General features: G+C 38.5%; 2 protein-coding genes across 6 annotated transcripts in view; both read right to left on the bottom strand.

The window, feature by feature from the left end:
• The window catches only part of Evi5 (ecotropic viral integration site 5), a 508,284-nt gene that overhangs the window by 308,194 nt on the left and 184,016 nt on the right, over positions 1–16,074 (bottom strand). The gene's annotated exons all lie outside the window — the stretch shown is intronic.
• Positions 10,476–11,691, bottom strand: LOC137502811 (putative nuclease HARBI1). The gene is made up of 3 exons (XM_068229823.1): positions 11,521–11,691; positions 11,284–11,428; positions 10,476–11,141 (listed from the first exon to the last, which is right to left on the bottom strand). Exons 1-3 carry the CDS (start codon positions 11,689–11,691, stop codon positions 10,738–10,740), a joined length of 720 nt encoding a protein of 239 aa, XP_068085924.1. The 3' UTR covers positions 10,476–10,737.

Below are 16,074 nucleotides of genomic sequence, written 5' to 3'. Positions count from 1 at the left end.
TTACAATCTGCATGGTCATTTTATTAACTGTTTTAAGAATGGAAACTTTTGACGAATGACAGAAAATATCAAACACTCTGAAATAGAGGCAAAATATCCACCCATTCTTGCCATAAAGAAACATGAAATGAAACAAAAATTGAGCCGGGCGTGGGGGTCATCATCTCCAGAAGACAGGTAATGAAACGAAAGAAACTGAGCTCTTCTTTCCACCAGGAACAGTGTTGCTGTTCGTGCGGGCGTAACATTAGCGGTGAAGGCTCTGCGGGGAAACAAGCAGTCGCATTCCTTTCCGTACACAGTGTGAGTCACGGCTACAACCGATCGGCCGCCAAGTAGGTCGGTACACCTGCACTCGCTCAGTCTTCATTGATCTGGGGTGCTATTCCGTACATGCCAACCGACGAAGTTCGGGTCGGCAAGTCACCGAGTATTATAGGTTGCAGGGCCGATAGTTATGACGCCGAGCTATTCTGTACTCTGTCGAATCGGTGCAAGCGAGAGCTGTGTGACGTCACTCAACTCGGTCGGTAAAAATGGTTTCTTTGGAACACCCCGGTCGAAGGCTAGAATTTTTGACCAATAAGAAGTGATAATCTCTTACAGAAGAGTGAGTAGAGCTGTTAATGAAACGCATTAAGCGCGGTGGTCTTCAAAACCCATTCAGCGCCCACTTGAACGTCTAGAGCCGTAGGCTTATACATTGTTCTTTAAAGGTTTTTGCTAGTTTTATGAACAGCATAATATTATAGGAATTACTAGAATGTTAGGATTAACAAGAGTATCGAATTCCCATTTTAGGTCTATAGGACCACGTGGCACACAATATTCTTTTTTTTTTTTAATTGTAGTTTTGGATGTGGTATTCTAGTGCTTGATTTTAGTATTTATTTGTGTTATATGAGACAGAATAGAAGAATATCCGTTTGGTTTAAAACAGCGAAACCGATATGCACATTCAAATGAAACAGTCGCTCAAACACACAGCCGTGAATAATTCTATCTTTACTATCACACAACAAAACGTCGCTCTTAGTTTATACAGACGAATAAGGTTAAGCACTCAAATCATGTATTAAATTAATGCATGTACGATGCTCTCGACCGGTACCGAATTTATTGTTGTGTCATAAGTCCATAGACTGGTTCGATGCTGCTCTCCATGCAACCCTACCAGTTTCATTTCCTTTCTATATAACTACTACATCCTGGTGAATGAATTAGTGTTATTTGTGAGTGGTACCTTAAATATTCTTCCATTCATTTTTATGTGATTATACCAATACACTATTTCTTACTCCACTGTGGGATGGTAACAGTACCGGTATGTAGATATTATAAATTGTAATTGTAATAGGTTTTGGGTACCGGTATCTATAGCTGATAAGATAGGATTTTGAAAGTCCGTTTTGATGTAGATTTGTCTTTTATTGCTGTTAAATTTATTAAAATTTCTGGTACCAGTAATATATTTATGCTCCTTCTGAGATCATGTAATTATTTTATTCTTCAGGTAAACGAACAAGGTTAGCTTGGCTAGAAAAATAATAGACTCGGTTGTTTAAGAGTAGAGGGAGACTGAAGCGATGATGGTTAGGTTCAGTTTTTTATAGGAACGAAACGACGCTACAGAGCTAGTTGCAAACTAACAAGTATGGAGGTGCTTAGTTAATTCATAGAGGTTTGCAAATTAAATACGTAGTCATGACAGTCGACAGTATAATGAAAATATGTGTAATTTTCAGGTCACAATGGTATGCTTACTGGAAAGAAGTGTAGAATTTCTCTACAATATCTCTTTGTTGACAAGAATGAGATATTAATAAATATTGCAGTATAAACTATGATGAATAAACAATGTAGGATATTACTTTCAGCTTTAAAACTCCAAGAGCTGAAAGAGCTACGGAAAGCCAGATAGATGAACTGGTGACTTACATGAAGAACCACAATCTTTTTGCTCGTGGAAAATTTCTAGGGAAAGATGGGAAACGAGGCCTAAGTGAAAGGTGGAAGGCTTTAACGGACATACTGAACAGTGTTCCCAGAGGAACTGTCAAGGACAGTAAACAGTGGCAAGTTGTACGTTGAATTATATTTATAAGTAATATTAGTGTATTTGTGTGTAATCATTATCTAATACTGTTTTCATGTACAGGTTTGGAGGGATCTTAAGTTCTCAGCTCCTAAGAAAGCAGCCAATATCAGGCGCCAGAGAAATGCAACAGGAAGCCCATCACTGCAACACCTCTTACAGCTATTGAGCTAAGGGTGTTGGAAGTGATTGGCTTTGTGTATGTAGAGGGATCTGCATGCCCTGATAGCTTGCCAGAAGAAGAGGTAACTATTTACAGTAGATGTAATAACCATTTTTGTATAGTCTTTTTAAAAGATTTTAAATATAGATTGTATTTCAGAGCCTACAGATTCAACTCGAGGCAGGGGATGTGTCAGTCCTACAGGCTCTTCCTCAAACACATATCTTGAAAGATGTGATGACTCCTACAGTGCTATCACTGGAAGTAGTAGATACTGAGATTGGCAAGTATTTCACAAACTGCAATATTGTTCTTATTCTGGGCATTATTTGAAACTTGCAATAATAATAATAATAAGTGATTTATTTATAGGTAATCATGAAAAGAAGTTAGAGGTGCCTCCTGAATTGGAAAATTCAATTGAAGGAAGGGTATGTTTAGAAATACCTTCACCACGAACTCCTACTCAAAGCTCAGGGTCACGGCAATATTGTAAGTACCAGTATGCTTTAGTTTGGTAATAATGAGCACTCAAATGACAATGAAGTTTTATTGAAAATTCACTCTGCTATATTCAGTCATTGACTTCTGTCTGCTTTTACACTTTCGGAGGTGATAGCGATTGCACAGGTGGGCCTACAAACACAGTCATCGGTTGCTTCTGTTCAGAATACTTGTTAGAAACATTAACTTTTGTTTACTTGGATTTAATTAGTCTTATGTTTCAGCTGTGAAGAAATGCAAGACTCCTAGTAGGGAGAGAATTGGAGTTCAGTTGTTGGAGGCACGTGAGAAATTTACAGTCTTACAGGAAGACAGTAATAGAACTCAGATGGTAAGTGCCATTTACAAGAGTTTTTTAAAGAATGAAACCATGACTCAGTTAATGTAACTTAAAAGTTTTCACTTTGTTATCCACAAATTACAACACCTAATATACATGTAAAACCATTGGGTGTTTTTTTTTTCAGGTATGTTATAGTGTTGTAGGTGTTCAACAGCCTGGAAAAGCCTATAAGTTATATTTACAAGAGTGCCAAAATAAAGAGAACTTTCCTGTTTGGGAATCGGTGACATGTTGGGTTGTGGTCCATCTAAAATGACCATCAGTAAGAGGGGGAAAATATGCTTTCACTATGTCCTTACCAAATTTGCTGCTCGTCTACACTTTGATTTCAAGTAATTGCTTATGCTACGTACATATTAATGATGTAATATGATAGTTGTCTTGTGCTCTATGACATATGCCATTCACTCTTGGCAAGTGAACACAAGGATAGCATGACAGTTCATTATAAATATAAATTTTTTACAAAGAGAAGTTTGACTAAAGAATTCAAGTAATGTTTCTTTTTGCTTTGGTTACAAATATACCTGCAAAGCATACATACTGAAATACTTATTGTCTGCACATCTGATGCGATTGGCTATAAGAAAGTCTAATATAGGCTACCCTTCAAAAGGAAGTAACTGGCTATATCTGCAAAACAAGTTGAATTTATAATTAACCATTAATGTCTACAGCAGATTTCTCCTATTTAAATACTGTGACCAATGCCTATTACTCCAGCTGTCCACAAACCTGCAGTATGCATGAATTGTATGACACACTTCATCCTTTTCTTCACCAATTGGATTTCCTTGGCAAATGCTTAATACATTTCATCTTTTAAGTTTACTGACAAGTAAGCAATGGTATGTGGGTATTTTTTGTTATTTGTTTCACTTTATACTGACACAGGCAGGTCTTACGGTAACAGTGGGATAGGGTACAGACCTCTGCACATGGTAAGAGGGTGCTTAGGGGTTGTAGTAAGGATGTAAAGGAGAGGGCATATAAGTCTCTGGTTAGACCCCAACTAGAGTATTGTTCCAGTGTATGGGACCCTCACCAGGATTACTTGATTCAAGAACTGGAAAAAATCCAAAGAAAAGCAGCTCGATTTGTTCTGGGTGATTTCCGACAAAAGAGTAGCGTTACAAAAATGTTGCAAAGTTTGGGCTGGGAAGAACTGGCAGAAAGAAGATGAGCTGCTCGACTAAGTGGTATGTTATGCTTACAATATTGTGATTTTTTATTCCACCAATTGTATTGAAAAGGTGGAATAAAAAATCACAGTATTATAAGTATATTATAGCAAATTCAGTACGAGTCTAATCATGAGATTAGTTACATGTAAGTAGTATGTTCCGAGCTGTCAGCGGAGATATGGCGTTGAATTACATTAGTAGACGAATAAGTTTGAGTGGCGTCTTTAAAAGTAGTAAAGATCACAATATGAAGATTAAGTTGGATTTCAAGAGGACAAAACGGGGCAAATATTCATTTATAGGAAGGGGAGATAGGGATTGGAATAACTTACCAAGGGGGATGTTCAATAAATTTCCAATTTCTGTGCAATCATTTAAGAAAAGGCTAGGAAAACAACAGATAGGGAATCTGCCACCTGGGCGACTGCCCTAAATGCAGATCAGTATTGATTGACCGAGTCTGTGCGACATAAAACCAGTAGCGAGAAAGATTTTTAACATTAAAATATTAATCTTACACTGTTCTCTTTCTATGCAGATGATTGGTGAAGCAGCAATGCTTATGGCCAAGGCTGTGCTACAGCAGGCTGAAAATGGACGTCTGCAAAACGAAACAACAGAGAGGTTTATTGGAGTGATTGGAAATCAGTCTATAGATATGGAGCGATTCCTGACTGTAATTGAAAAAAATTAATAAATATCTTGACTAAAGTGATTATTACTCTTTCTCCATTATTTTTGTACCCTCATTCAGTAGGACGTGGCAACTCGTAGTCTCTAATCAGAACTTTCTAAGGATTGCGATATGTGGTATGTCTGTCAGACTACCTAAGATTTCGCACTGCTTAATTTCAGACTCTCTGTGAACTTGCATTCGGGAGATAACAAGTTCAAAACCTACTATTGGTAACCCTAAAGATTGTTCTCTCATAATCCACACAAGGCAGCCGTAGCTGTATCTTAATTAAGGCCACGGTTGCTTCCTTCCCAGACCTAGTCCTGTCCTATCCCATCATCATTGCCATCTGTGTCGATGCAATGTAAAAAGCATAGCATTTCAGACTCTTGTGCCTTTGAATACTGAGTTGGTAAAAGCATGCAAAACTTCTTGTCATCAGAGGTTTCCAAATGACGAAGCATGTAAAAATGTGGTGATAGGTATTTAGTAATTTTTTTAAAAATGATTTACATCTGTCTGAGTAGGTCAGGTGGTAGAGCACTGGCCTCTTGAACTCAAGTTGGCAGGATTGATCCTGAATCAGTCCAGTGGTATTTTAAGGTTTTTGAATATGTCATTGTCACATTGTTACATATTGGCACATAAAAGAACATCTATCGGACAAATTTCCAGCAACTCCGAAAGCCTCGAAAGTAGTTGGTGGGACAACAAAAGGCATTATTATAAAATTGTGTATAATATACCTTATTATAGTTGGACAAAAGAAGTTTATTATAGTTTATCTCTAACCCTAATTGCAGAAGAAATATATAAACTGAAGGTAGTGAGTAATTACCTATCCCTTTACAATATCTCTACTGAAAGTAGTTCCAAGTACAGTTTCATCCTGTGTATTTATCCTAACCTAGCCTGTGTCCTTTCATGAATACCCTACTGTGTAAGAAACTGAGTAAAAGTTATGAAGATTCGTTTATTGAATTATGCTTTATTTGATTGTACGGTAATCACAAAGAATGAATAAAAATACAAAACTACACTAGGTCAACATCTGATAGCATCAGAAGTGAGATTGAACAGGTTGTTAGGGCTTCCAAAGTAAGAACACCGATGACAGCACTGAACGAGATGTCCAGTACTCTGCTTCTCTACACCAATCTCACACTGCTGAGCTGATCTTGTGCTGGAAGTAGTTGCAGCAGCCGTGTCTAGCTCAAATTATGTTGAGGGAGCACCAAAGATTTGTTTTTAAAATTACAATTTGCTTTACGTCACACGCACACACACGTCTTATGGCAACGATGGGATAGGAGTGGGAATGAAGCAACCATGGCCTTAAGCCCCAGCATTTGCCTGGTGTGAAAATGGGAAACTACGGAAAACAATCTTCAGGGCTGTCAACAACAGGGTTTAAACTCACTATCTCCGAAATGCAAGCTGACAGCTATGTGGCCCAAATTGTGCAGCCACGCGCTCGGTACCAATTCTTTCTTTGGAGATCAAAACCCTTTGGTTTCTTTGCACGATCCAATGTACCGGGCGATTTGGCCGTGCAACTGTGAGCTTGCATGCGGGAGATAGTGGGTTCGAATCCCACTGTCGGCAGCCTTGAGGATGGTTTTCCGTGGTTTCCCATTTTCACATCAGGCAAATGCTGGGGCTGCACCTTAATTAAGGCCACGGCCATTTCCTTCCCACTCCTAGGCGCTTTCCTATCCCACTGTTGCCGCAAGACCTATCTGTGTCAGTGCGACGTAAATCAAATTATAAAAAATATACATATGTTTTCATAGATGACTCATCCTTCCAGCTTTGATTTAATCAAACCCATCCCCATATCTGTTGAATAGGACAATCCCATCGCTTAGTTTAATCTTTTGATCCAATCTTTAGCTAGAAGCTGTCAGAGGTGCATCATTCATGAACTTCCCAAAGATATATCTTCTAGATTATGCACAGCCTTGTTCGTTATTACTTAAATATCTCAATATCAGTTTGGCCCCCCCTATGTCGCTACTGAGGAAACGTCAAACTAGTCTAAAATGTTTGGAGTTTTGCAGTTACCATATAAGAAGTGGGATATATTTCCTAAGTAATTTAATTTTTTAAACTGTGTTTTTTACTATTTGAAAAATAATTTGAAGTTGATTACTTCATTAATACATAGAGAACGCAAGTTCTGTACTAAAGATACACTAGGCTTGCAATATTACCACACAATATGGAAATTACAGAAAAATGGGAGCAAGATGTCCAAGACTCCATCTTAAACTTCAATGCCCTAAGCCTATCAGTAATTCTTGGAAAATGAGATTACAACACATTCATTGAAAATATATTAGGTTATAGCATAGTTGTCAAGAGAGGGATAATGCCAAGGAAGTAAGTGAAAATAAAATACCGTATTATTATTTGTGTTATAGTATTTTTTATTTCATTTGAAAACCAGGTAATATGAGGGTTGGGTCATAAATCATGGCAACTGTGTTTCCTCACATTTCCACAGGGCTACCATACAAAGATCATGTCTGGGAAAGTAAGACACTCATAATACAGGGTCTCTCATATAAACTCAGACCAAACACATGGTGGTCGTGCTCTGCGCTACAGCAGCTGCTTCAGCTGAACTTGTGTCACGCGTGGCCGCCCTGCTTTAAGTGTGTATACAATCTTATATGAAATCTTACGTTACAAAAGATGCTGGAAGTGTTGTCCTTCCTGGGTTATACAGGCACTGTATCTGATAACCACATTCTGCCTTACACAAGTGAGTTCTGGCACTGTAATGTTTGTGATTTCATTTCCTCCAATGTATGAGGATTTGTTCAATACACTTTTTCTTTCAGTTTACCCCACAAATAAACATCACAACAGATCCGGAGAACGAGGAGGAAATAGACCAGCACTGATCTCTATGTCTGCAAACGCTTCCAAGATTGTATGAGCAGGGGCTGAATCTTGTGTAAGCCACCCATGCAAATTTTCTTCTTCCATGGCTTCTAAAAGTCATCTTGGTACCTCTTTGCATTTACCATTGTCTCAAAAAAAACCTAAGGTAAATTATTCATCTTGCACTAACAGCACACCAAACACCAATCTTCCTATCACAATAAGGGACTTCATAAACACCATTAGGATTTTCTGCACACCAATAGCGAGAGAGTTATGACTGTTAAGATGAAACGGGAACTTTTACATACGAAAATGCGGAGTTGCAATGATAACTGCCTCACCGTGTTAACAGCCGAGATTCAGACTGGCGACTTATGCTTGACAGGTCGAACACGTGCAGGCTGCTTGCTAGGTCAAGGACTATGCACGCTCCTCCCATACTGCAGAGTACAAACGCCGAGAATTTATATGAGAGACCCTGTACATGGACAAAGCACGAGGTTGCAGTGCATTGGACATTACCGCGCACAGGGTGATAGGGCTACAATAGAGTCAGGCTCTGTGCAGAATGAATGTAACGAGGCAAGAACAATGTGCAAACACCAAGCTAGCCATTCATCAGGGCCACAATGCCAAAGAATGCAAGAGCGCTTGTGTAAGCTGTGGGGAATTTTGCCCTTCCATAACAAACCATTGCAAGATGGGCAGCGACATTTCAGCATGGACATGAAACAAGTAGCAATGTACAATTGTCCAGAAGACCTGTTAGTGTCTGGATTGATGTGTTACATGCAGTAATTACCCAGTGCATGGATGTGGAAAGAAAATGGACACTACTTCAATTACAAGCCAAACCAGGCATTGAAAGATGAACCATCTATAAGAATTTAATGGGAGATATTCATCAACATAAAACTGCAACACAGTGGGTGCCACGTGCACTCACCGACATGCAAAATTGAACAAGGTATGCCATATACTGTGAACACTTTGTAAGCTACCAGCAGGAAGGTGGAGCAAATGCTGGAGGGAATGGTGATTGTGGATGCATCTGAGCTTAAATGCCAGTCTGCAGAATGGCGACATGTAGGATCACCACGAAAACAGATGTTCTGGCAAAATCTTTCCCCTGTGAAGCAGGTGGTTAATTGTGGCACACAATGTCAGAAGGGTGATTGTGTGTCACTTTGTTCCACCTGCCACATCGGTGACAGCAACGTACTACTGAACCCTCCTTCAGAGATGGTCAAGTCGTGCCATTAGGAACAAATGCCTGGATCTTCTCAACATTGCATACTCGGCATTAATCACACATTCCATTTGTGTGGAAGATCCTGCATTAATGCAGAAAAAAAAATAGTTGTCATGACTTATGAGCCAACATTGTATAATGAACACAGTTGACATCTTCAGAAAACACTCTACACTTTACAACATATCAGATACTGTTTATATTTTTGTTCACAGTCTACTTTATTCCTAAAGATACCTGTTTCCTATTTAATAGATGAAATGTTAATCATTAAAAAAAGATGTCTCGATCAAATACATTTCAATAAGAAAAGCATTTCACAAACAAATTAAATAGCAGCTACTACTGTACACTATTGGAATATTGGTCAATTACATTGTCACTGATATTCCAACATTCTTTTAAAACAGAAATGTCTATATTTATATCATAAGTTTATCATTACAACAAACTGTAATTTTCATGACTAGTTGTATGAGCAAGAATTATAGATTGTTATAAATTGTTCACTTTGCATTGATTAAGGCTTCGATGACAGGACAATGCTAATTCAAAATCATCACCATTCTGGGTGAAGTCTACAACACCAAAAATGACTGATTTGAGACACTGCTATACACTTGATAGGGCATTTAATTTGGCATATAAAACTATTTTGGTGAAGAAATTCATTCATGTGCCATAAATTGATTTTATTACTAGGGCAGAACTTGTTAATAGTGATTTTTGCCTAGTTACAAAGTATAGATTGTTGTCACAAACATTGTCAGAAAATTATAAGCAAAGTATATAAAATCTAAGATTTGGGATTAGCAACATGATTAGCCAAAATGATAATACAGAGCTCTCTCTTACACTTTCTTCCACAATTTGAATATCGCTCTTTTTGTTTATCAGGATATGAATCACATAATATGAATCTAAGAAGAAAGTATGGGCTAGGTCATTACTTTGATTTCTGACAGCCAATACAGGCAGGCTATTGTGTCAAGCGTTCAGGGCATGAAAAGACAACAGAAGTAAAATTTTACTTCACTGAAGAAAGCTTATGATCAAACCCAACTCGTTCAACTAGGACTAGGAAATGGACAGAACGTTAAAACATAGGCCTACATGCCGTTTGTCAACAGCATAATTTGCCTCGTCATTTTATCATTTACATACATTATTTCAAGGATACATTGCAATTAAATATTACATAATCAGCAGGGCTCTTTACATATAGTAGTACTTCAGAAACTAAAATGTGTCAGATATGACAGCTGAGTGGCAAAGTCATTCGTTTCATTCCAAAGTAGCAGCCGCAGTTCGACTTGCGGCCAATGCAAATGGAATTTTTGAAATGAAAAGTCACAATTAGGAGAAAGATAGATTTAAAATACTTCATTCATTTCATCACAACTTGCAATAATTTATACCTCTCAACTACAAGAGTATGCCAGGGTGGTATCTGTCATACTACTTCTGGCCTCTTCCCAATCCTAGCCCCAGTTACACAAAAACACATGAACATGGGTACAAACTTACAAAAAATATGGGCTGCTGATGATGTCTCAATACACTAAAAACAACAATAAAATACAGTTTAACTTCTCACTGATAGTTAGGCAAGCAATTGTGTACTTTACTTAATGTCTTCCATAGTGTCTAGTAATAAGGCTTTGCTGGATCCTTTGAGCTACAGCACGCCTTTGATTTGCGTTTTCTTCTTCACCAAGCAGAGGCTCTTCATTTACTCTATGAATACGACCCTGTTCTTCCACAGCATCAACAGCATTGTCCAAACGATGAGCAATTCTCATGTTATGGAGTACAGCACAGGCATTAGCTATCATCCCAGACATGACAGGGTCATACATTAGCTGTCGTTGCTGAGAAAGGCACCGGAACTCTCCCTTCAATACCCCAAAGAGCCGTTCAACAACAGATCTTGCAGCACACAATTCTTCGTTGTACTGGAATAGTGGTGTTCCACGTATTTCATTTTTTAAAGGGGTCATAAGCCATGGCTCCAGGGCATAACCATCATCACCTGCAATATAATAATACATTTTATTACTTGTGATTTGTAAGAGTCAAAATGGAAAGATTATCAGCCCAAAACATTATTATTTGCATTACATGTTGTCCTTTAAGCTCTCCTGTACCTATTGAACAAAGAAGTGCACAGTTACCTATAAGCCACGTGTTGCGTTCACCATAGGTGAAGTTCCTTTCCATCGCTCTTCTTGCAGCCGAATTAGACCAAACGTAAGCATCATGCCGAGCCCCAGGATATCTGGCATTAATATTCAAAATTTTCAAATCTGGATCACATATCTAGAAGCAAACCAACAATTACATTACCTACTATATATGAATAACAGATTGATAATGATAATAGTATGAAATGGAATTACAATCGTACTTACGGCTTGCACATTCAGTGTATGGTCACCCCAATGATTTACATAAGCTTCCTCATGCTCTTTAGGTGCTATGATTTTCAAATATGTGCAGTCTATAGCACCAAGAGTGCCTGGAAAGGGCTCCCGAGCATCTCGGAACTTCTGAACCGCAGAATAGCGTTCTTCTGCAGTCATTGGAAAATATACCCATTGTCTCAGAAGCAATTAATTTATGCTTCTTGTAACAGCACGGACACATCGGCTCACAGATGGCTGACTAACTCCAAGCTCCCATTCTTCACCAACAGCACCCTGATATGAGCCTGTGGCATAAAACCTCAAGGCAGTAAGGACCTATAAAGATAATCAATCATTCATCACTGAGCTCCAAAAGTCTCTGAATGAAAGGGCAGTACTGGTAAGCTAAAGAAAATTATTTTCATTCATTCATAAAGGTAACAACAAATTAAATAAATAAGAAGACAGGAAAAGATATACTAGACCCACCTGGGTTTCAGCAGACAGTCCATATGGTCGTTGGCGTTCCAGAGATAATGTAAGTGAATCTACAAGATCTCTGGCAGCATCTGGACTTAATCTAAAAAGATCAATGAATTCATCGTCGTGCAATGAAAATGGGTCACGGCTATTTCGCCACTCTCTTCTTTCTACTTGCCGTTGAAGTCTTTGTACTCGATGCTCGAGAAGCATGAGATCCAAAGCAAGGTAAGCATTGGCCATATGCTTGACTTAGAGGACAATATTTATTTACAAGGCCCTCAGTAATTAACCTAACCTCAGAATATACCTATATTTACAAGTTCTAACCCAAAGTATAATTTCCTAACCTACAAGTTCTAACGTTCGTACAATTACCTAACCTAATTCGTTTAACCCAACTACAAAATGTAAAATACCACTACACAATCCTTAATCTTAGCTTAAAACACAACTCGTTATTAAACAAAGAAATATCTTTGTAAACAATAATTTTTTCATCTACCACTCACAAACGCTAATACGGCAAATTGAATGAGAAGACAAACCACATAGTAAGGTCATTTGTTTAAAATTAATTATGTGTAAAATAATAAAATAGAGTGATCACATTCTTCCAATGCATCTTTTACAAGATCTTGCTGAAATGCAGAGCACAGCGACTTTGTGTGATGTGACTTTAGGCGTAATTATGTATACACAGCCGTCGTTAACACACAAACGATGGGTCAACAAGCCGACGGTCACCAATCGAAGATATTCGGTCCAAGCAACAGCTTTCACCTACTATTATCGGTAAAGAAATAGTACAGAATAGCGCTCGCCGAACATAGTCGGAAAGTCGAGTAACCGATATCGAACAATGTCGGTTGGCATGTACGGAATAGCACCCCTGGTCGTAGTGTGCGGCTCGGAGAGACCGACAACACATGGTTAACCGAGCGGTGGCTTCGAACCCCACTGTCGGCAGCCTGAACATGGTTTACCGTGCTTCACCATTTTTTATTGAGCCTGTACCTTAAGACCACTGAAAATTCCTTCCCACTCCTAGCCCTGTCCTATCCGATGGGCGTTACAATACCTATCTGTGTCGCTGGGACGTAAATAAATAAATAAAAAAATAAATAAATAAATAAAAAATAAAAAAATAAAATCAATACATAAATACATAAATAAATAAGGCAGTACAATACAGTGGTGAAACCGGAATGTCCTTACGCAAGTGAATGTCTAGTTTTGAACTAAACTTTAGAAAAATTGGAAGTATTAGAAAGAAGAATCACGACAAAAATCTGAGGTTCAATGAGAACAACAGAACAATGGAAATTAAGATGTAATAAGGAAATACTCCAGAAAATATAAGAAAAAGGAGATTACTATTTTTTGGACATATCTTAGAATGGATGATAGACTCACAAAACAGATATTCAAGTACCTTCGGGAGAAAAATTCAGCAGCGAGCTGAATACAAGAAGTCAAGAAAGATTTAGAAATAATAATAGAGGAGGAAATTATAGACGGATTTTTTTAAAAAAAGTTTTAATAGTGGAAGGATTCCAAAAAAGAATGGAAAGAAAATGCGGTGCAAAGTGGTCTCAGGAGTGAAGAATAAAGCATAGTGCAATGTTGAAGGAAATACTGGAAAGAACGGAACAGGAATCATCAAGGAAGGATTGAAATTGACAACTGGTCCACAGCAAGCCTCAACTTAAAGAATGAATGAATAAATAAATAAATAAATAAATAAATAAATAAATAAATAAATAAATAAATAAATAAATAAATAAATTAATTAATTAATTAATTAATTAAATAATTTCCTCGTTATAGATCGTTACGACTTGCGCCGTTCATTCTGCAAGCGTCTGTGAATTAACTATACGCCTCCCAAATCCTCTGTTCCCCTGTGAGTGGGAGCGGTAGAATAACACGGTGTCCCCTGCCTGTCGTAAGAGACGACTAAAAGGGACTCCAGGTACTTTGAACTGGGGAAAGTGGGTTGGCAACCACGGGGCTCTTCGCTGAGTCCTGGCATTGCTTCCTATTGCTTGTGCCAGACTCTTCACTTTCATCTATCATATCCGACCTCAGGTATTAAGAGCACTCGAGGGCTTCGTGGCCCTTGCCTTCCTTTGGCCGATATCTTCATTTTTCGAAGTGTCGGACCACTTCCATTGATCAGTGTTATATAGAGGATGGTTGTCTAGTTTCCTTCCTCTTAAAACAATAATCACCACCACCGCCTCCACAATCCTCTATTTCTAACTAGCTCTAAGGCCAAGTTTAGGTCCCAACCTCTAATCGTCAGAAACCGAGTCCAACCATCGCCACCTTGCTCTCCCTCTACGTCTCTTACTCTTCAGGGCGGACTCTCCAGTCAGTGTACAGCTAGCAGAGCCTCCATCTCCTCACTCCCAGTAAACTCCTACCTCTGTACCAGCGAACTTTCTCGCCACTTTAATGTCTGTCACTGCCAACCTGCGAGTAAAATATCCCGAGCGCGCCCAGCTCTCACTCCCGTACCACAAAGTCCATCTGGAAACAAACCCATGTGAAGATACCTTCGTGCAAGAGCTGACTTCTTTCTTACAGAATGCTGCGAGCTCACTGCATTGCTGCACCACCTTGAAAGGATACACATCTTACTTAAATACTTGAAATTCTGTACCTGAATAATAATAATAATAATAATAATAATAATAATAATAATAATAATAATAATAATAATAATAATAATAATAATAAACACGTTTGAGCTCGCAGAGATTGACCAAGCGGATCTTTTCCTATTATGTAAACAAGAAAACCAAGGGACCTTGGTTCACTGAAGTTGAAAAAGACCTTCAAGAAATAGGGTTCACACATGAAGACTTCCAGCAACGTGTGTCCTCAGGGCACTGTTATCGGACCTTTATGTTTTCTTATATATATAAATGATATGAGTAAAGGAGTGGAATCTGAGGTAAGGCTTTTTGCGGATGATGTTATTCTCTATAGAGTGATAAATAAGTTACAAGATTGTGAGCAACTGCAACGTGACCTCGAAAATGTTGTGAGATGGACAGCAGGCAATGGTATGTTGATAAACGGGGCTAAAAGTCAGGTTGTGAGTTTCACAAATAGGAAAAGTCCTCTCAGTTTTAATTACTGCGTTGATGGGGCGAAAGTTCGTTTTGGGGATCATTGTAAGTATCTAGGTGTTAATATAAGGAAAGATCTTCACTGGGGTAATCACATAAATGGGATTGTAAATAAAGGATACCGATCTCTGCACATGGTTATCAAGGTGTTTAGGGGTTGTAGTAAGGATGTAAAGCAGAGTGCATATAAGTCACTGGTAAGACCCCAACTAGAGTATGGTTCCAGTGTATGGGACCCTCACCAGGATTACCTGATTCAAGAACTGGAAAAAATCCAAAGAAAAGCAGCTCGACTTGTTCCGAGTGATTTCCGACAAAAGAGTAGCGTTACAAAAATATTGCAATGTTTGGGTTGGGAAGAATTGAGAGAAAGAAGAGCTGCTCGACTAAGTGGTATGTTCCGAGCTGTTAGCGGAGAGATGGCGTGGAATGACATTAGTAGACAAATAGGTTTGAATGGCGTTTATAAAAGTAGGAAAGATCACAATATGAAGATAAAGTTGGAATTCAAGAGGACAAACTGGGGCAAATATTCATTTATAGGAAGGGGAGTTAGGGATTGGAATAACTTACCAAGGGAGATGTTCAATAAATTTCCAATTTCTTTGAAATTATTTCGGTAAAGGCTAGGAAAGCAACAGATAGGGAATCTGCCACCTGGGCGACTGCCCTAAATGCAGATCAGTATTGATTGATTGAAGTTGTGTGTTTCTCTCCAGAAGAAATTTCCAGCATACCAGCGGTTCCAAGAAAAGCTGAAGATGAAAACAGGCAAGAAGGAAGAAAGGAAGCTCACATAAAGCTAATACGGGAATACTGGGAAAGAAAGCTCAAGGATGCAAACGGTTGAAATAACGTGCTACACAGCAGGCCGAAAAAAAAGCAGAATGTTCGAGGCAAAAATCAGGCACTACAAAAACGTAAACAGAAGTATTATATG

This window comes from Anabrus simplex, chromosome 12 (assembly GCF_040414725.1).
Source record: "Anabrus simplex isolate iqAnaSimp1 chromosome 12, ASM4041472v1, whole genome shotgun sequence".
In the NCBI taxonomy this organism is placed as follows: domain Eukaryota; kingdom Metazoa; phylum Arthropoda; class Insecta; order Orthoptera; family Tettigoniidae; genus Anabrus; species Anabrus simplex.
The sequence above is the reverse complement of the archived record's forward strand: the minus strand, read 5'-3'. Positions and strand labels throughout refer to the sequence as shown.